Here is a 21,339-nt window from a genome sequence, read left to right on the forward strand (position 1 = left end):
GCTACCCCCCCACCCCCCAACGATCAGCTGTCTTCAAATGTAATGGGTGGTGCTGATGTCAATGCCAATGGAAGTTCTCAACATTCAACACGACATCCAGCATTCTTCTACAACCAGTAAATTACGGTTTTATAATTTAGAATGTGTAATATTGTATGTGGAAACGATATTGTTTTACAGGTAGCCTAAATGACAATAAAGTATGTGCGTCCATTCAACCACAGCCTTCAGTTGTTTTATCAGCATACCGGTAGTTATTTTACTCTGAAAATGTATACTGCAGTTAAAATAATGGTTCGTTGGAGTTACACTATTTTGGACACTATATAAGTATGTATTATCATATATTGCTACAATTATTCAGCCCATCGAAGATCGGATTAAACTATCGCCCTTGGTCCTTCACAAACTATAGTATGCGCGGAGCATATTTACTGTGACACGACGAGGCTCCGTGGATTAGGTAAAATTAACATAGCCAGCTAGCTATGTTGTTGTTTTTGTACTAACTATTACGTTAAAAAGAAATGACATAATGTAACATCATTGGTTAAGTTAAACTATTTCAATCATTTTCGAACCTCATGAGGTTTTGTTAGGACATGATCGAAGCGGTATTGCCACGATTTATCACGGTGTTTCGTGCTGGCTAGTTTAGCTAATGGTGTTGGCACAGCGGTTTAAAATGTAGCTAGTATGTTTGGAGTCGGCTACTAGAAAGCTCTCTAGCTACACAACAATGTTTTTTTTCTCGCTGTTTTTTCTGTTATCAGTGTCTGTCAATGTGTCCCATATGTTAGCTAACGTGTAATGTCTTCGTGTTTCGTTTCTAATTGGTTAGCTAATCAATTATCTTGATTTGAGCCAGTAATAATTATTGAGTGACCAGTTAGGATATAGAAAACCTAGCCATTATGTATCAATTTAGGCCTAACGGTTACTCTACCACCCACAGAATTTTGATCTGCCCGGAGTACCCCTGAAGTACCCCTCCCCCCGTGTATTTTACCAGTAAACCTATGGTCTCATGACATAAGTATTCTCCAGTACCACCCCTATGGATAGGCCAAGTACCCCAGGGAACGACTTGTTTAGTAGGTAATGTTATACCGAGATACTTATTTGGAAACGCAAGTTACAAAAATAGAATGACTATCAACCATAATAAAAACAACCCATACTTCAGTCATTTGTTTGATGTTGTATGATTGGTAAAAGCTAGCTAAAATATAATTTGATAGTAGACCGCTATTTAATTACACTTGCTACAAACACATTTATTGAATCGACCACTAGAGGGAGGCATAGCCTTATCCATTGTCAACAGGCTGCAATGTTTTTACTTAATTTTTTACAAGGTTTATACTCTAACCAACCATGTAGAGTGTTGTGTGTAGCATTTTTTTAGACTCTTATACTCTAATTGTTAATCTGACTTCCTTCATGTCTCCCTTTTCCTTTGCATTCATATGCTTTACATTTTTCAACACATCACTCTGAGTTATTTTCTATTCAACAGATGATTTCTTGACTTGGTGTCTGTTGTCTACTTGGTTGAGTTGAGACAAATAAAGTAAGTTCTCAATCTCCACTGTATACCTCTATTTTGCTGGATAAAAAAAACCCACTTTGATCAATGATAGAAACTATTTCTTAGTATAGATTTGTAAAAAAAAAAAAAATTGGTTAGTCTATTGTGGATGCTACTTGCTGCTGTTAAAGCTCAGATTTGTGCATGCACCTTTACTTTTCAAGGAGGGAGATGGCAGTGCCAGCGGCCGGGGGCGTAGACCTCAGTCGGAAATTTGTGTCAGAGACTGTGATCGAGGAGAAGAGGAAGCAAATCCAGGAGGAATGGGAAAAAGTTAGGAAGCCAGAGGACCCAGAGGGTAAGCCATCTGCCATTAACTCCTCTCTTCCGCAAAACATGCACACAGACAAGCAATATCTTACATCATGCCTGTGCACTTGTCTCTTCTAAACATCTGCATGCCTCTTGTTTCTGTGTGTTTGTGATGTCTCCCTGATACAGAGGCTCCTGAGGAAGAGTATGATGGGCGTTCACTCTTTGAGCAGCTACAGGAGCAGAAGGACAAGAAGCAGGAGGAGTATGATGAGCAGTTTAAATTCAGTAAGGGTTCCTCTCTCGTTTCTTTGTCCTTCTCCACTTTTGTTCCTATCACATTCTGGGATGTCACATTGGCTTTCTCAGATTAAACTGGCATCTATGGAATGGGGGGATTGAGTGAATGCCAAGAGTGTGCACAGCTGTCGTAAGCGCAAGGGTAGCTACTTTGAAGAATCTCAAATATAAACTATATTTGATTTGTTTAACACTTTTTTATTTACTACATGATTCCATATGTGTTATTTCATAGTTTTGATGTCTTAATGGTGCCGGAGGAGATGGCTGCCATTTTTACAATCCCCGAACCAATTGTGCTATTGTGTGTTTTTTCGCATTTATTTGTAACTTATTTTGTACATAATGTTTCTGCCACCGTGTCTTATGACTGAAAAGAGCTTCTGAAAACAGCGTTTACTCACCCCGTACTGGAGGAATACTTTTTTTGTTTACGAGTCGAACGGGAATGATGTACTTCAGTCGCCCAATAATGCCCATCATTCACAGAAGAAAGAGATAGCGATATCGGGGACGAAGGTCTGGGTGCCTTGTAAGGATCCGATGTTGAGCGTGTAATCTGCCTCTACCATCGGTCCTATTAGCCAACGTACAATCAATGGAAATAAAATAGACAAACTACAATCAAGTATATCCTACCAACGGGACACTACAAACTGTAATATCTCAGTTGCTGAACGACGACTTGAATAACATGCAGCTGGCGGGTTTTATGCTTTTTCGACAGGATAGAACAGCGGCCTCTGATAAGACAAGGGGTGAAGATCTATGTATATTTGTAAACAACAGCTGGTGCACGAAATCTAAGGAATTCTCAAAGTTTTGCTCGCCTGAGGTAGAGTATCTCATGATAAGCTGTAGACCACACTATTTACCAAGAGAGTTTATATATATTCTTCGTAGCTGTATATTAACCACCACAAACCGATGCTGGCACTAAGACCGCACTCAATGAGCTGTATACAGCCATAAGCAAACAGGAAAACGCTCATCCAGAGGTGGCACTCCTAGTGGCCGGGTACTTTAATGGAGGGAAACTTAATTCAGTTTTAGCTCATTTCTACCAGCATGTTAACTGTGCAACCAGAGGGGAAAAAAACTCTAGGCCACCTTTACTCCACTTACAGAGATGCATACAAAGCTCTCCCACACCCTCCATTTCGCAAATCTTACCATAATTCTATCCTCCTGATTCCTGCTTACAAGCAAAAATTAAAGCAGGACGCACCAGCGACTCGGTCAATAAGAAAGTGGTCAGATGAAGCAGATGCTAAGCTACAGGACTGTTTTGCTAGAACAGATTGGAATATGTTCCGGGATTCTTCAGATGGCATTGAGGAGTACACCACATCAGTTACTGGCTTCATCAATAAGTGCCTCAATGACGTTGTCCTCACAGTGACTGTACGTACTGTTAGGTTCTAATTTTCAGAGTAAATAACTCACGGACACTAGAGAAGCTTAACCAAGTTTAATTCTTCCCAAAGGGTCGATACAGCTGTAATTCAGACACAGACATGGCTTCCACCGTGGTAGTATTCATACCCCACTTTGGGTGGAGTCTCCTCCTTATCCGTAAGCATTGCATCATTATTGCTAGGCAGGGAGCTAAGTGATATGAGCCTTAAACGGTTTCTCCCCTTACCAGTACTGCCACATGTGATCGTGTTCCCTGCACTCAGCCCCTCCCAAGCTTCATTATGGCACCCCTCATGTCTCTTTTGTAAGTAATGTTCCTATACTTCTGAGTATAACAATGTTCCAAGTTTAATCCAGAATCCAACAGTACATACCCCAACCAGAAGCCATGGATTACAGGCAACATCCGCACAGAGCTAAAGGGTAGAGCTGCCACTTTCAAGGAGCAGGACTCGGAAGCTTATAAGAAATCCCGCTATGCCATTGTCGGACATGGCAGGGCTTGCAAACTATTAGACTACAAAGGGAAGCACAGCCATGAGCTGCCCATTGACACAAGCCTACCAGACGAGTTAAATTACTTCCATGCTCGCTTCGAGGCAAGTAACACTGAAACATGCATGAGAGCATCAGCTGTTCCGAATGACTGTGTGATCACACTCTCCATAGCCGATGTGAGTAAGACCCTTAAACAGATCAACATTCAGAAGGCCGCAGGGCCAGACGGATTACCAGGACTTATACTCCGAGCATGCGCTGCAGTGGAGCAGGTTGAAAGCTTCAAGATCCTTGGTGTCCACATCACCAACAAACTAACATGGTCCAAGCACACTGAGACAGTCGCGAAGAGAGCACGACAAAACCTATTCCCCCTCAGGAGACTGAAAATATTTGGCATGGGTCCTCAGATCCTTAAAACGTTCTACAGCTGCACCATCGAGAGCATCTGACTGGTTGCATCGCTGCCTGGTATGGCAACTGCTCGGCCTCTGACCGCAAGGCGCTACAGAGGGTAGAGTGGCCCAGTACATCACTGGGGCCAAGATTCCTGCCATCCAGGACCTCTGTACCATTCAGTGTCAGAGGAAAGCCCATAAAATTGTCAGACTCCAGCCACCCCAGTCTGCTGCTAAAGAAAAACCCTTGAATGAGTAGGTGTGTAAACTTTTGACTGGTACTGTATGTATAATAAACATTTATTGGAGTGGTGGAAACGATTTAGCAGCAGTGGGGCGCTGCTTCTAAATTAATATTTTAGGCATTTTGAACACGGGTCAGAGTCTGGACCCGTTGAGGACAAAGTATTTCATGTTCTGGTTGTGTGTATATGTGCACATGTTTATATTATGAACCTGTTTATGTGAACAGATGGAACTATGTAATACATCAGAAGAGGAAAATATGATCTAGTCTTGGAAATGACTCAAACCTGCTTCCTGGCATAGCAGCTTCCCTGCGCTTCAGTTTCCCTGGTGACCAGCCTACTATTAGTAGTTACCCTTGTGGCCGAATGTGTCTTGTAAAGTTGTATGCTCTTTAAGTAAGGCCATTTCAGGAAACTAGAAAGAGCTTTGTTTTGTATTTTCATATGGCATAACCCTTCCCCAACTCCGCTTGACTTAAGTTGAAATGATCAGAGAGTATTGTTGTATTGGTACTATAGTGCTTAGATATTTTTTCCATAGAAATGTCTTTTCACCACAGAGAACATGGTCAAAGGCCTGGATGAGGATGAGTCTCACTTCTTGGATGAGGTCTCCAGGCAACAGAGCCTGGTGGAGAAACAACGCAGAGATGAGGAGCAGCATGAGCTAAAAGAGTACAGAATATCCTTTCAGTTTCAGCTGTATACTCACTCCATCACTGTAATTCTTTATCACACACACAGAGCAAAAACAGTGTATCCATTTTCATGTCATTTATTGGTAGAACATTTCTGTCAATATGGCAACATTACAAGCCAATTCATGCTTGATCCGAAAATGTAGTCAGAGGCTTCGTATGGAAGCCAAACCCACTGGTTCCAGGTCATCTACAAGTCTATGATAGGTAAAGCCCCGCCTTATCTCAGCTCATTGGTCACCATAGCAGCACCCACCTGTAGCACGAGCTCCAGCAGGTATATCTCACTGGTCACCCCCAAAGCCAATTCCTCCTTTTGGCCGCCTCTCCTTCCAGTTCTCTGCTGCCAATGACTGTAATGAACTGCAAATATCTCTGAAGCTGGAGACTCTTACCTCCCTCACTAGCTTTACGCACCAGCTGTCAGAGCAGCTCACAGATCACTGCACCTGTACATAGCTCATCTGTAATTAGCCCATCCAATCTACCTCATCCCCATACTGTATTTATTTATTTATCTTGCTCCTTTGCACCCCAGTATCTCTACTTGCACATTCATCTTCTGTACATCCTACCATTCCAGTGTTTAATTGCTATATTGTAATTACTTCACCACCATGGCCTATTTATTACCTTACCTCTCTTATCCTACCTCATTTGCACATGCTGTATATAGATTTTTCTACTGTATTTTTGATTGTATGTTTGTTTATTCCATGTGTAACTCTGTATGTGTCGAACTGCTTTGCTTTAGCTTGGCCAGGTCGCAGTTGCAAATGAGAACTTGTTCTCAACTAGCCTACCTGGTTAAATAAAGATGAAATAAAAAGAATAATGGAGGCCACTGTGTTCTTGGGGACCTTCAATGCTGAAGACATTTTTTTGGTACCCTTCCCCAGAACTGTGCCTCGACACAATCCTGTCTCAGAGCTCTACAGACAATTCCTTCGACCTCACGGCTTGATTTTTGCTCTGACATGCACTGTCAACTGTGGGACCTTATATAGAGAGGTGTGGGCCTTTCCAAAAGATGTCCAATCAGTTGAATTTACCACAGGTGGTTATAGGAACAGCTCAAGGATGATCAATGGAAACAGGATGCACTTGAGCTCAATTTTGAGTCTCATAGCAAAGGGTCTGAATACTTATGTCAAGGTGTTTGTTTTTTTTTGTGTTTTTTTTAAACTAAATTTGAAAACTTGTATTGGCTTTGTAATTATGGGGTTTTGTGTGTAGATTGATGAGCAACATTTTGTATTTAATCCATTTTAGAATAAGGCTGTAACTTGTCAAAATGTGGAAAAAGTCAAGGGGGTCTGAATACTATCCAAATGCACTGTATGTGTGATCCAGCTACTCTCATACTCTCCATGTGTTTCTTTCTCCGTCACAGTTTTTTGGTGTTGAGCTTTTTGCTCTATAGCAGTAGATGTAGGCTTGTCCTACCCCTCTACTCCCACTTTCACCTTAGTTAGGTTGATAGCCAGGAGTTGTCAGTCTGCAGACTTCAGGTCAGAATGGGTGTTCTTCCACCTTGTTAGTGCTCATGTTCTCAAACATGACTTACAGCACACCTCAAACACTGAAACACACAGAACCACATTCTACATGATGAGAAACCATTAGATCAAACAATATACAGTATGGGTAAGATTATAGTTCAAAGATGCCTGCATAGACCGTGACAGACAGGTAGTGACTAGTGAGAACTTGATCATGACCTCCTCACAGCGAGGAGATGATTAGTCACTAAGTTGACACTGTTTCTTGTTGAAGTCGCTTTGCAACTTGATTTTTGTTGGTTTGTTCCTCAGGAAGGACACTGGTAGCATGTCATTTTGTTAAGCAAAGTATGGTCTTTTCTCTTGACTTGTAGTGATTTTAATGCATCTATTCTAAAGTGTGCTGTATGCTTTGCGTGTCCACTTAACTGATATGAATGTATGTTAATGTATGCAAAGCCACTCTCATGTCAGATATCTCAGCACTGCTCTGAGCTGTGGTCCTGTGTTGAGTCATTCTAAATTCAGCCATAGCTAATAACGTCAATGACTTGATAGCCTTCCTTTGTCTCGGTTAGGCTGTCATGTAACATGATGCAGGGGGCATGTTCAGAACATGATGCTTACATGTAAGCAAGAAGATACATGTTGCCTCTCTCTTTCCACTGACAATCAGGTTTGTCTGCAGATGGAGGAGGATGTGTTGTCGTGGCAACCAAATCCTACAGAGGGCTGGCTTGTACGCTGATGGGAGGCAGTTGAAGCGCCTACCGCTGAGAACCTCCATCAAGCCCTCTTTCGTAATATAGTCATTTGTCCTAAGATAGTTTTCCCACCAGTGTCACAGGTTTTTCTTAGCTCCAAAGTGTGTCACTTTTCTAGGGCAGTGATTGAGGCCCATAGACTAGTAAGTGGAAGGAACAGGCTGGGTTTATGAGGACACACCTGGACTGTGGCTAGAGCTCTGTGTACCATTTTGTTTTCCTGTACTCACTCACCCAAGCCTATTGGAAATTCCATTCTGACAGTCAGTGCCAGCCCAGTGGGCAGTATCCTGCTTGAGTCAAGTGAGATGTGAATTAATTGTGAGTCAGCTGGTGTCCCCATCACTCCAATCAGCAGTTTGTCACATCTAGGATCTGCACGTCTGTGTGTTCTCCATTTCCTCCTTAACTCCAGGATCTCACAGTGCTCTGAAAAAGCTGGCATCCAGTGAGAGTCGGAAGGAGCCAGAGAGGAGAGTGGGACCGAGACCAGCTGAGGTCAAGACCAGTCACCTGTCCCAGGCCCATCTGTTGGCCGGGGCAGTCAAGCGACGCAGGTGAGGCCAGGTGCCACAATACCTTTTAGACCTAGGTCACAGTTTTTACTGCATCTGAATATACTATTAGAGCAGTGGTTCCCAAACTTTTTATAGTCCCATACCAGTTCAAACATTAAACCTCCAGCTGTGTACCCCCTCTAGCACCAGGGTCAGCACACTGCCTGCCACACACACACACACTATATGGTACATTTATTAAACATAAGAATGAGTGTGAGTTTTTGTCACAACCTGTCTTGCAGGAAGTGACAAAGAGTGCTTATAGGACCAGGGCACAAATAATAATCAATAATTTTGCTCTTTATTTATCCATCTTGCATATAACTTTTTGTTCATCGAAAATTGTGAATAACTCACCACAGGTTAATGAAAGGATGCACATAACTCTGCAGTATTGGGTTGTATTGGAGTCTGTCTTCAATCATTTTCCACACACAGTCTATGCCTGTATTTAGTTTTCATGCTAGTGAGGGCTGAGAATCCACTCTTAAGTAGGTACGTGGTTGCAAACGGTATTAGTGTCTTAACAGCACGATTTGCCAAGGCAGGATACTCTGAGAGCAGCCCTATCCAGAAATCTGGCAGTGGCATCTGATTTAAATAAAATGTTCACAGAATCGCTTGTTGCAATTTCGATGAGGCTCTCTTGTTCAGGTATCGGTAAGTGGACTGGAGACAGGGCATGAAAGGGGTAATGAATCCAGTTGTTTGTGCCATCTGTTTTGAGAAATGAATTGCGCACCCAACTCACTCGATGCTTTGCTATATCACATTTGACATTGTCCATACGCTTGAGTTAATTTGCACACAAAAAAATCAATCAATGATGGAAAGACCTGTGTGTTTTCCTTGTTAATGCAGACAGAGAAGAGCTCCAACTTCTTAATCATAGCCACAATTTTGTACCTAACATTGACTATAGTTGCGGAGAGTCCCTGTAATTCTAGATTCAGATCATTCTGGTGAGAAAAAACATCACCCAGACAGGCCAGTCAGGTGAGAAACTCATCATCATGGTCAGTAAAGAACTTTTAAGCTCGTCTCTCAATTAAAAAAAAGTGTCAATACTTTACCCCTTGATAACCAGCGCACTTCTGTATGTTGTAAAAGTGTTACATGGTCGCTGCCCACATCATTGCATAATGCAGAAAATACAAGAGAGTTCAGTGGCCTCGCTTTAACAGTTAACCATTTTCACTGTAGTGTCCAAAACGTCTTTCAAGCTGTCAGGCATTCCTTTGGCAGCAAGAGCCTCTCGGTGGATGCTGCAGTGTACCCATGTGGTGTCGGGAGCAACTGCTTGCACGCGCGTTACCACTCCACTATGTCTCCCTGTCGTGGCTTTTGCGCCATCGGTACAGATACCAATACATCTTGACCACCAAAGTCCATTTGATGTCAAATGGCTTGTATGCAAAGCAGTAATTGTTTCAAAACATCTCCTGCCATGTCACTGATGCATCGTGAAACGGTTTTGTTTGGTGGAGACATTGTCTGTATATTTTTTTTTAACCTTTTTCCCCAACATTGTCCCAGCCATATTTGCGGCGGCAGGAAGAATTAAGTCCTCCACAATCGTATGGGGCTTGCCTGTCCTAGCCACTCGGTAGCTCACCATGTAAGACTCTTCTAGCCCCTTCTTATTAATGGTATCTGTTGCTTTTATTCATGTCTTACTACTCAAAAACGTCTTATTTTTCAAATGGGCATGTTTCTAAATGTCTGCGTAAGAGTGAAGGTTTCATTGAGTTGTGAGATAGTACTTTTGCACATATAACACACCGTGGCTGAAGAAAGGCACTACTCTCAATATAATTGAACCCCATATCAATGTATTTCTCCTCATATTAGAGCCTCTTCGATGGTTCAACGTCCCTGTCTTTTGTTCAGTGCTTTCCTGGGTAAGGAGGCAGTAGCTCTTCGGCTGCATCAGATTCATATCTGTCAGTGTCCATGCTAGCTGGGCTGACAACAAATGTAGAATTACTGATGCTAGCATTGGATGTGCTCGTAGAAGCAGAACAACTTGTGTCGTCGACAGGTGCAGGTGTCGTACTGCTGGTAGTAAAAGGACTACCAGTATTTAATTTTTGTAATATTTTTTTAAACCTTTATTTAACTAGGCAAGTCCAGTTAAGAACAAATTCTTATTTTCAATGACTGCCTAGGAACAGTGGGTTAACTGCCTTGTTCAGAGGCAGAATGACAGATTTTTACCTTGTCTGCTCGGGGATTCGATCGTGCAACCTTTCGGTTACAAGTCTAACGCTGTAACCACTAGGCTACCTGCCGCCCCAGTAGAGTTGGTATGTGTCTCTATGGACGCGGGCCTTACTTTTTTAGAGCAAACGGAATGAACAGCAGCTACGTTTGGCTACACACGGGCCAGTCGTGGAATTCCCACGAGAGTAACGGTTCATTATTTGACTACCTGTAATTGACATTGATATTTCGCTGAACACTGGATGGTTTCATTTTATTTTTGGCAGAGAAATGAGGCGAGGGGGAAGGGGGGAAAAACTCACCCAAATGTGTAGCCCCGTTAGAAAATATAAATAGATTTTCTTTTTACATTTTTGTGTACCCCAGACGGAATTGCGCATACCCTAGTTTGGGAATACCTGTGTTAGAGGAGGTCACAATTATGGGGGAGTGGTGGAGTTTCATGATGACTTTCATTATGGAAAACAGTGAATTGATCTGTAGGTTTCTGTGCCTTGTCTTACCTTTCTCTCTCCTGCAGCTCCTCACAGTCCTCAGACAATAGCAAGAAACAGAAGGTTGAGGAGTCTGCAGCATGGAATGGGGGCCAGACAGGTGGGCTGGAAGCATCTCGTATCACGGCTACTCATAATGTCACAACTTAATGCAGTAATAACACAAAGTCCTATGCCTCACACATTATGTGTTCACTGGTATCAGTAAGTGTGACTGACAGTGTGTTGTGCTCTCAGAGCAGGAGGCGGGCGGAGATGCGGGTAAGCAGACCTCCACAGTAAAGACGACAGGCATCCTCCACCTGCCATCGGCCGCCGTGTGTGTGGGCATCCTGCCGGGCCTGGGAGCCTACTCCGGCAGCAGTGACTCTGAGTCCAGTAGCGACAGCGAAGGTAGCGTGGACAGGAGCATCTGACCTATAAAGAGAGAGTCTGCAGATAGACACACACATTCACACAGTCTGCCAACACTTCTTCTGTCATTTTGCAGCGTTTCTATCAAGTGTTTTCCAGCCCAAAGCTGCATAATTAGTTGTGATTTACTTTCTTCATAATCACTAAATAATTAAAACCCCTTAAATGAACTTCAATGTCATTGTGGTTTTGATGTTGTGCATCCAAATATGACCCCCCCTCCCTTCCTCCCAATATGACATCTCACACAGTTTAAATCCCTGGCAGCCTAACCTGACGACATCCCCCTGCGGCTGCAAGCTGTGCTATTGGCCAAGGGAACAGTGACTGACAGCTTGGGATCAAGGACAGGACTGCCACATCACATTCATACCAAACCTTAGAAAACATCAAGAAAGCAAGCCTGAGCTTTGTGGGCAGTCTCAGATGCAATGTATGTGGAAATATTTTTCCTTTTATTTTTGTGTATTTTTGAATGCGTCAGTGCAAATAATTCTGGATTTGAATGGACTTCTCTTCATTGGAAGGTCGAGGCTTGGGGAGAAGAAAGTAAAGCGTTTTCTTTGTGTATTTGGTGTGACGAGTTGAATAATGAATGAATGATAAATGGAATGAAATACAGTTTGAATAAAATGGAAGTGATTTCTGTTTGTACTCATTCACGTGCAGTCTTTAACCAATAAGAATAGAATGTAGGAATACGTTCCTCAGGGTGCTCTTTGTAGGAAGCCTTGTTGGTATTGCATACACATCTTAAGAAAATCCTCTCAATTGGATAAAGTGAAAAGTTGATTTAACCAGGCATATCCAGGATAAGGTTGTACTGATTGTTTCAAACTGTAACTTTTTGAAATGTTCAAGCAGAATTAATTCATTGTGTTGCCTCGACCTTATGTTTCAGTCAAGCACACAGCACAGTGACATTTCTGTATGTTTATTGACCTGAGTGGTAACGAATACATGGTGAACATTATAAAATCAATAACGTCTTCAAGGTACAGTACAAGTACAACAAATTACAATTCACTGCATAAAAGGTACAGAAAAACTTTTCATAAACAGTTTCTTTTGAAAACAGAACATTGTATAAATTTACATTCAGGGTAGAGTATCTGCATTTCTCATTTTCTCTTCAGGGGACTGCAAAGTAGTATTCTTTGACACATACTGTATTTCTCTTCCACAAAGTCTTGCTTTCAGATAAGGTTAAAAAATCAGATGAATACATATTAAAAAACCTTTTCATGCACTTTTTCATTGTGTTTTTCTTGTAAACAGTGAATAGACATTTGCAACATGCATGATGATGAACCAAGGCCTTGGGATTTCACTCCGATGCTGTGTTGCTAGGTGACAGGTTCCTCTGTTTGAAGTACTGTGTGACCTGTTGCGGCAGCTCAGCCAATACTGATTTGGCTAAAGTTTCCTTTGGAGCCTGTGAGAACAAGACATAAAAGTAAAAGTCACATTGAGATCTCTAAATATCAGTGCTTTTACAATAAGAATGCATTAGAATCAACTTTCATCCAGTTAATGGTAAGATAAGATAGAAGTAAGATATGGCTCTCCATACTCTGTGTATGGAAAACATTTCTCATTTTCAGCAGATGGACTGAAGCTAGGATGTGCTCTCTCCTACTGTTGAGAAAGTCACATGGCCTACAGATCACCCACTCCCAAGGCTGTTTACACTCACAAAGTCAATCCATATCAGGATGTGTCATCTCTAATATGTCCTGCAACAACAACCTGTCGTTATATCTGAGTATAGTGCAACAGGTTGACATCATAACGTTAAACAGTCAACCACAATGTATTTTAGACTACAGGGAAATACAAACAAGACTCATTTATACACCACTTTTGTTTCCCCTAAGTGTATTAAACATATGAGACACTCACATTTCGGAAGTCCCTGAAGGGAACAAACTGCACGATGTCTCTGACTGCTTCCTCTCCTGTGTAAGAGCGTAACACGCTGCTGTCCCCATCCAGGAACTCCATGGCAGCAAAGTCTGCATTGCCCACTCCAATAATGATGATTGACATGGGGAGCTTGGCTGCCTGAACAATGGCGTGGCGGGTCTCATCCATGTCACTGATCACCCCATCTGTGATGATCAGCAGAGTGAAGTATTGCTGCAGGGCGAGAAAGAAAAAGAGAGAGAAGAAGAGAGGGGGGGGAGGGGGGGGGGAGAGAGAACGGGGATTAAGCTTTGGGGATGATGTGAAGGAGACTTGAAGGGAATATAATCACGTTGGGACAGAGCAGAAAAGACTGGACAAATTGTTCAAACAGAAATTACGTTTAGCCACAATCTATTCAACTGTTCGGTTTAGACACATGGATTACTGTGTAGGTATGATGGCTACCACCACACCTCGGAGGTGTCACTGGAATACATTCAAATGAATGCAATTAATGTCCAAGCTGTGTCCTCACTGTGAACTTGCACAGTGCTCAGTAGACACACATTTCTTTAATTGCTTTTTATGCACATTAACTCCAAACACCCTAGAACAGCACAGTCAGATTAGTGATGATTGCATTACATTGCGGAGATATTGTTGTACATGTGAAGATGAGAAGGAGAAAGAAGGAGCTCCAATACTATCCCATTCCACTCCTGCAAAAGAGGAGGGTGGGGGAAGAAGGATTTATATAGTCACACAATCCCTGTCTCCTGTTCTTAATTCTGCTGCAGTTTGCTGATTGTCATATTTAGAATGGAGATTTACATTTGCTCAGTGTTGCATCATGTAAGGCTGGTTAGAGAGCAGACAGCAGCATATTTACACTGAACGATCTCACACATGACCAGGAGAATTAACTGACTGGAGCCCAAGAAAGACCCAGTCCCATATGTACAAATGTCAAAGGCTGTACTGGTCTTAAGGAATCCACAGATTTCTTAATCATACTCTGGTAAGCAGAACACAAGCAGTAAAATCATGTCTGTGTGTGATGGTCAACGGTGTGAGTCAGTGTAAAGCAATGGTCTGTTGAGCTTCATTCAGTCCTGTGGGTTTATTATGGCCAGGTCCAAACCATGAGGGTCGGAGAGAGCAGCACTTGTACAGGATGAGAGGGTCTCGAGCTGACTTTCTGAACACAGCAAACAGCCACTGACACACAGACCCTCAGCAGTTCCCACGTTCCATACTCACACAGAGAACTTGTATGTATGTAGAGTACTTCAAACATGCCTTGCATAACAAAAACTAAAATAAACACAATTTTACCCCCCTCCCTAAATGGTGTCTCTCTCTTTCTTCCAACCCACTGCTTCTTTCTGTTCTCGAAAGGAAACATAGCAATCTGACACATCAAATAGCCTCCCTTCCAGTCCTGGTAATCATCCAAATGGGAGGGCTAGACCTATGTTAATAAAATACCCTGTTTTTTTGTCCATCTCTGGCCATGCAAATTCATTTGTCAGTGTAACAGACCACACAAACATATCCCTCTCTGTGAAAAAAAGCTCTATTACTGCTTGGTAATAAGTGCTTTAAGTGTGGAATACAGACATTGAGACATAAAGTGTGGAATACACACATTCGGCGACCATGATTAACTCTCCTGGCCTTCTGGCATGGTTGATGTGATGCTGTGACGTCAAGCTCTGCGGGCCAATGTGTCACAGCTCCCCACCATCCTCACACTTATCAAGGGCACTGGGCAAAGAAGAGAAGGGGGGCTGACTTATTTTCACATTGCAAACACACACAAAAAAAATACACACAGAAGCTCACACACACTAAGTTCATACAGAAGCACATGCATGTGTGCTCACAAATGCAAACGCACACATTCACTCTCAATCGCACTAAACATGCACAAACAGGGTTGGGGAGGAACGGATTGCATGTAATCCATTGCATGTGGAACACCTCCGGTGCCGACAGAGATGGCCGCCTTGCTTCGCGTTCCTAGGAAACTATGTAGTATTTTGTTTGTGTTATTTCTTACATTGGTACCCCAGAAAATCGTAGGTTTTATTACATACAGTCGGGAGGAACTATTGGATATAAGAGCAACGTCAACTCACCAACATTACGACCAGGAATACGACTTTTCCGAAGCGGATCCTCTGTTTGGTCCACCACCCAGGATAATGGATCAGAACCCAGCAGGCGACCCAAAACAACGATGCTGCAGAAGGGGCAGATGGAGCGGTCTTCTGGTCAGGCTCCGTAGACGGGCACATCGCTCACCACTCCTGAGTATACTACTAGCCAATGTCCAGTCTCTGGAGGTAGACGAAATCCGAGAAAGAGTTGCCTTCCAGAGAGACATCAGAGATTGTAATGTTCTTTGTTTCACGGAAACATGGCTGACTCGAGACACGGTATCTGAGTCGGTACAGCCACCTGTTTTTTTCACGCATCGCGCCGACAGAAACAAGCATCTCTCTCGTAAGAAGAAGGGCGGGGGTGTATGCCTTATGATTAACGAGACGTGGTGTGATCATAACAACATACAGGAACTCAAGTCCTTTTGTTCACCTGACTTAGAATTCCTCACAATCAAATGCCGACCGCATTATCTACCAAGAGAGTTCACAGTTGTGTATATTCCTCCCCAAGCAGACACATCGACGGGCTTGAAAGAACTTCATTCGACTCTATGTAAACTGGAAACCACATATCCTGGGGCTGCATTTATTGTAGCTGGGGATTTTAACAAGGCTAATCTGAAAACAAGGCTCCCCAAATTCTATCAGCATATTGATTGTGCTACCAGGGCTGGCAAAACCCTAGATCATTTTTATTCTAACTTCCGCGACGCATATAAGGCCCTCCCCCGCCATCCCTTCGGGAAAAGCTGACCACGACTCCATTTTGTTGCCTTCAGCCTATAGACAGAAACTAAAACAGGAAGCACCCGCGCTCAGGTCTGTTCAACGCTGGTCCGACCAATCGGATTCCATGCTTCAAGATTGCTTCGATCACGTGGACAGGGATATGTTCCGCATAACGTCGAACAACAACATTGACGAATACGCTGATTCGGTGAGCGAGTTTACTAGCAAGTGCATATTAGCAAGTGCATCGGTGATGTTGTACCCACAGCGTCTATTAAAACATTCCCCAACCAGAAACCATGGATTGATGGCAGCATTCGCACAAAACTGAAAGCACGGACCACTGTTTTTAATCAGGACAAGGTGACCAGAAACATGACCGAATACAAACAGTGTAGCTAATCCCTCCACAAGGCAATCAAACAAGCTAAGCGCCAGTATAGAGACAAAGATGAGTCGCAATTCAACGGCTCAGACATGAAGAGGTATGTGGCAGGGTCTACAGTCAATCACGGACTACAAAAGAAAAACCAGCCCCGTCGCGGACCACGATGCCTTGCTCCCAGACAGATTAAATAACTTTTTTGCTCGCTTTGAGGACAATACAGTGCCACTGACACGGCCCGCTACCAAAACCTGCAGGCTCTCCTTCATTGTAGCCAACGTGAGTAAAACATTTAAACGTGTTAACCCTCGCAAGGTTGCAGGCCCAGACGGAATCCCCGGCTGCATCCTCAGAGCATGCGCAGACCAGCTGACTGGTGTGTTTACAGACATATTCAATCAATCCTTATCCCAGTCTGCTGTTCCCACATGCTTCAAGAGGGCCACCATTGTTCCTGTTCCCAAGAAAGCTAAGGTAACTGAGCTAAATGACTACCGCCCTGTAGCGCTCACTTCTGTCATCCTGAAATGCTTTGAGAGACTAGTCAAGGACCATATCACCTCCACCCTACCTGACACCCTAGACCCACTCCAATTTGCTTACCGCCCCAATAGGTCCACAGATGACGCAATCGCCATCACACTGCACACTGCCCTAACCCATCTGGACAAGAGGAATACCTATGTAAGAATGCTGTTCATCGATTACAGCTCAGCATTTAACACCATAGTACCCTCCAAACTCGTCATTAACCTCGAGACCCTGGGTCTCGACCACGCCCTGTGCAACTGGGTCCTGGACTTCCTGACGGGCCGCCCCCAGGTGGTGTGGGTAGGTAACAACATCTCCACCCCGCTGATCCTCAACACTGGGTCCCCACAAGGATGCGTTCTCAGCCCTCTCCTGTACTCCCTGTTCACCCACGGCTGCATGGCCATGCATGCCTCCAACTCAATCACCAAGTTTGCAGACGACACTACAGTGGTAGGCTTGATTACCAACAATGACGAGACGGCCTACAGGGAGGAGGTGAGGGCCCTCGGAGTGTGGTGTCAGGAAAATAACCTTACACTCAATGTCAACAAAACAAAGGAGATGATCGTGGACTTCAGGAAACAGCAGAGGGAGCAGCCCCCTATCTACATTGATGTGTAGTAGTGGAGCGGGTGGAAAGTTTTAAGTTCCTCGGCGTACACCTCACGGACAAACTGAAATTGTGAACCCACACAGACAGCGTGGTGAAGAAGGCGCAGCAGCGCCTCTTCAACCTCAGGAGGCTGAAGAAATTCTGCTTGTCACCAAAAACACAGATGCACAATCGAGAGAACATCCTGTCGGGCTGTATCACCACCTGGTACAGCAGCTGCTCCGCCCATAACCGGAAGGCTCTCCAGAGGGTAGTGAGGTCTGCACAATGCAATCACCGGGTGCAAACTACCTGCCCTCCAGGACACCTACACCACCCGATGTCACAGGAAGGCCAAGGACAACAACCACCCGAGCCACTGCCTGTTCACCCCAATATCATCCAGAAGGTGAGGTCAGTACAGGTGCATCAAAGCTGGGACCGAGAGACTGAAAAACAGCTTCTATCTCAAGGCCATCAGACTGTTAAACAGCCATCCCTAACATTGAGTGGCTGCTGCCAACATACTGACTCAACTCTAGCCACTTTAATAATGGAAAAATTGATGTAATCAATTTATCACTAGCCACTTTATATAATGCTTATATACCCTACATTGCACATCTCATAGGTATATACTGTATGCTAAACCATCTACTGCATCTTGCCATCTTGATGTAATGTATCACAAGCCACTTTTAACAATGTCACTTTATATAATGTTTTCGTACACTACATTACTCATCTCATATGTATATACTGTACTCAATACCATCTACTGCATCTTGCCTATACTGTTCTGTACCATCACGCATTCATATATTTTTATGTACATATTCTTCATCCCTTTACACTTGTGTGTATAAGGTAGTTGTTGTGAAATTGTTAGGTTATATTACTTGTTAAATATTACTGCATGGTCGGAACTAGAAGCACAAGCATTTCGCTACACTCGCATTAACATCTGCTAACCATGTGGATGTGACAAATACATTTGATTTGATGTAACTGATTACAAAAAACCTGGTGGCTGTAATCCATTACGTTATAAGATAAAATATTGAAATCAGATTACAGATACTTTCGGAATACTTTTAAACTCAAGTCTGACATTGCTTCTTCTGATATTTCTTAATATCTTTCTTTTAACTTTTTAGATTATGTGTGCATTTATTTGTATTGCTAGGTATAAATGCACTGTTGGAGCTAGAAACACAAGTATTTCACTGCACCTGCGATAACATCTGCAAATTTGTGTACGCGACCAATAAACTTTAATTCGATTTTGGACAGCCAGTGAAAAATGAGCTCTTGCAACAGCTGTGTGCAGATCCCAGCCAATGGAATAACAGTTTGAGGGAGTTCCTCCTCCTCTGTGGTATTGTGCTCCACACATACTGTGGAAACAAGTTTAATTTAAGAAGACCCATGAGTAGAGCTTTTATTGCTCAATCTATTTCATGCTGATTTAAAAAATAATTCAAAGGCCTAATGGAACCATCAGCGGTGGCCCACCCGTTAGGGCATTAGGGGTGGTACCCCACCCGTTAGGGCGTTAGGGGTGGTACCCCACCCGTTAGGGCGTTAGGGGTGGTACCCCACCCGTTAGGGCGTTAGGGGTGGTACCCCACCCGTTAGGGCGTTAGGGGTGGTACCCCACCCGTTAGGGCGTTAGGGGTGGTACCCCACCCGTTAGGGCGTTAGGGGTGGTACCAGGGGTGGTACCCCACCCGTTAGGGCGTTAGGGGTGGTACCCCACCCGTTAGGGCGTTAGGGGTGGTACCCCACCCGTTAGGGCATTAGGGGTGGTATTTTTTTGTATTTAAAAATATTATATAATTCATGGATTATGTTTTAAATGCTCATAAAAGTGCAGTAAAAGTGTACATTTTCCTGTTAAAAAAATATATTGTTCAAAACAAGCCGTTCAGTTACTTAATACTCTGTGCCTCAGTCACTGGCAGCTCCATGGACGAACAGGCAATGCGAACATTGCTTGGATTGCTTTACAAAGTAAATGGACAGTCCTGGGGCGCTCAAATGTGCATTCAGTCAGAACTTCTGGGTATTCTTTAGTCCCCTCCTCCCAATGAGTCTCTCCTACCCAGTGGTGACCTGTCATTCAGGTTTCGAGCCCTACCTGTTTAGCATTTATTTATTTGTAATAATTGGCCTATTTTGCATTTTATTTTGGCATTCATTTGTGCTACATACCAGTTTTCAAACAATGTAAAACATTTTTTTTTATCATTCTTGAGTTAATAAAGCTGCATACAAACATGGTCTCTTGAGTAAAATGCAGCTGTTTCAGCCTAGAACAGTGCTTTCAGTAGTGGAGGGGCAGCCAGCAAAAGCACAGCGCTTAGACGTTGGTAATTTTCTCTAGTTGCGCCGGGATTGTCTCAGTGTTCTGTCACTCATGGGGACACTACGTCGCCACAGAATCTTCAAGTAGAGCTAGGCAGTTCAAGCCCCCTTGGGTGCAGCCACAGATTTACATTAGAAGCGCCCATCCAGGAAGGCTCAAGGTCATTGGCCACAGATAAAATGACATCAAATCATTCTATATCTACCATAGATTTGATTGGACTGATAATGTCAACATCATACTTTCAAAATCTTAGCTAGCTAGCTAAACAAGCAGTCATCACCATGAATCATGTTGACAATCTACTGGCAAATCCTTTTCAGTCCTTGTCATATGAAGAGAAACTGTAGATAAAACGTATCGGTGCTCATTGGCTATTGGACATAAACATTATACAACAAGTCGGGAATCCAAGTCTGGGTTTAAGGATTTAAAACGTCTGTGTGAAAGGGTCACTTTTCCAAGCTTAAATGGATAAACATCCTCACGGAACACCATGGGCCAGAAAAGGTTGAATACAGTGGCTATGCTGTTAATCCAGCATGACTCATGCTGAGTTCAAAACAACTGGAAACTCAGAAATTAGACATTTCCGACATCAGTGCGTTCAAGACAACTGGGAAAATACGTTTTGAATGGTCATCCAACTCGGAATTCCAAGTCAGGAACTCGGGTCTCTTCTAGAGCTCCGACTTTCCAACCTGAGGATCCCTGACATCATGATTCAACCATAAATCCAGAGAATGCCAGATTTTGATAACAAAGTTTGATGTCAAAGTTTGCCCACAAGAAGGACCACTGCACCACCTTTCTGTTCGAGTGAGCGAAGCACAACAACGAGGAGTCTAAAAATAGGCCTCTGTCTTGTATGCTGCTGCATAAATGATGTAATATTCCATGGAGATACACTACATGACCAAAAGTATGTGGACACCTGCTCGTCGAACATCTCATTCCAAAATCATGGGATTAAATATGGAGTTGGTCCCCTCTTTGCTGCTATAACAGAGTCCACTCTTCTAGGAAGGCTATCACTAGATGTTGGACCATTTCTGCGGGGACTTGCTTCCATTCAGCCACAAGAGCATTAGTGAGGTTGGGCACTGATGTTGGGCGATTAGGCACACTGATCTCGACAAACCATTTCTGTATGGACCTCGCTTTGTGCACAGGGGTATTGTCATGCTGAAACAGGAAAGGGCATTCCCCAAACTATTTCCCCAAAGTTGGAAGCACAGAATAGTCTAGAATGTCATTTCATGCTGTAGTGTTAATGTTTCCCGTCACTGGAACT

The 21,339-nt window shown here is 43.3% G+C and overlaps 2 protein-coding genes across 6 annotated transcripts in view; one reads left to right on the plus strand and one right to left on the minus strand.

Moving 5' to 3' along the window:
* The first annotated feature begins 26 nt into the window (after positions 1 to 26).
* On the plus strand, positions 27 to 12,019 carry LOC115109362 (PSME3-interacting protein-like). 5 transcript variants are annotated; one of them, XM_029634171.2, is made up of 9 exons: positions 368 to 463; positions 1,520 to 1,573; positions 1,756 to 1,889; positions 2,033 to 2,131; positions 5,267 to 5,388; positions 8,094 to 8,227; positions 10,974 to 11,047; positions 11,185 to 11,340; positions 11,613 to 12,019. In XM_029634171.2, the coding sequence occupies exons 3-9, from the start codon at positions 1,763 to 1,765 to the stop codon at positions 11,615 to 11,617; spliced, it is 717 nt and encodes a 238-aa protein (XP_029490031.1). In that variant the 5' UTR covers positions 368 to 463; positions 1,520 to 1,573; positions 1,756 to 1,762; the 3' UTR covers positions 11,618 to 12,019. The 5 variants fall into 5 exon arrangements, with proteins under 5 accessions (XP_064865798.1, XP_029490031.1, XP_029490036.1 ...); XM_065009727.1 differs by lacking the exon at positions 5,267 to 5,388 and adding an exon at positions 956 to 1,098 and having other exon boundaries at positions 374 to 463; positions 8,086 to 8,227; XM_065009726.1 differs by lacking the exons at positions 368 to 463; positions 5,267 to 5,388 and adding an exon at positions 27 to 116 and having other exon boundaries at positions 8,086 to 8,227.
* Positions 12,020 to 12,279: 260 nt separating this feature from the next.
* Positions 12,280 to 21,339, minus strand: part of LOC115109359 (copine-2-like) — a 37,923-nt gene continuing 28,863 nt past the window's right edge. Inside the window, exons 15-16 of the mRNA XM_029634168.2 lie at positions 13,264 to 13,500; positions 12,280 to 12,796 (exon numbers count right to left, since the gene is read on the minus strand). Coding sequence (XP_029490028.1) covers positions 12,689 to 12,796; positions 13,264 to 13,500 — 345 coding nt within the window. The 3' untranslated portion in view covers positions 12,280 to 12,688. The remainder of the gene's footprint in view (positions 12,797 to 13,263; positions 13,501 to 21,339) is intronic.

The sequence above is a fragment of the Oncorhynchus nerka genome, linkage group LG25, assembly GCF_034236695.1.
Source record: "Oncorhynchus nerka isolate Pitt River linkage group LG25, Oner_Uvic_2.0, whole genome shotgun sequence".
Lineage (NCBI taxonomy): Eukaryota > Metazoa > Chordata > Actinopteri > Salmoniformes > Salmonidae > Oncorhynchus > Oncorhynchus nerka.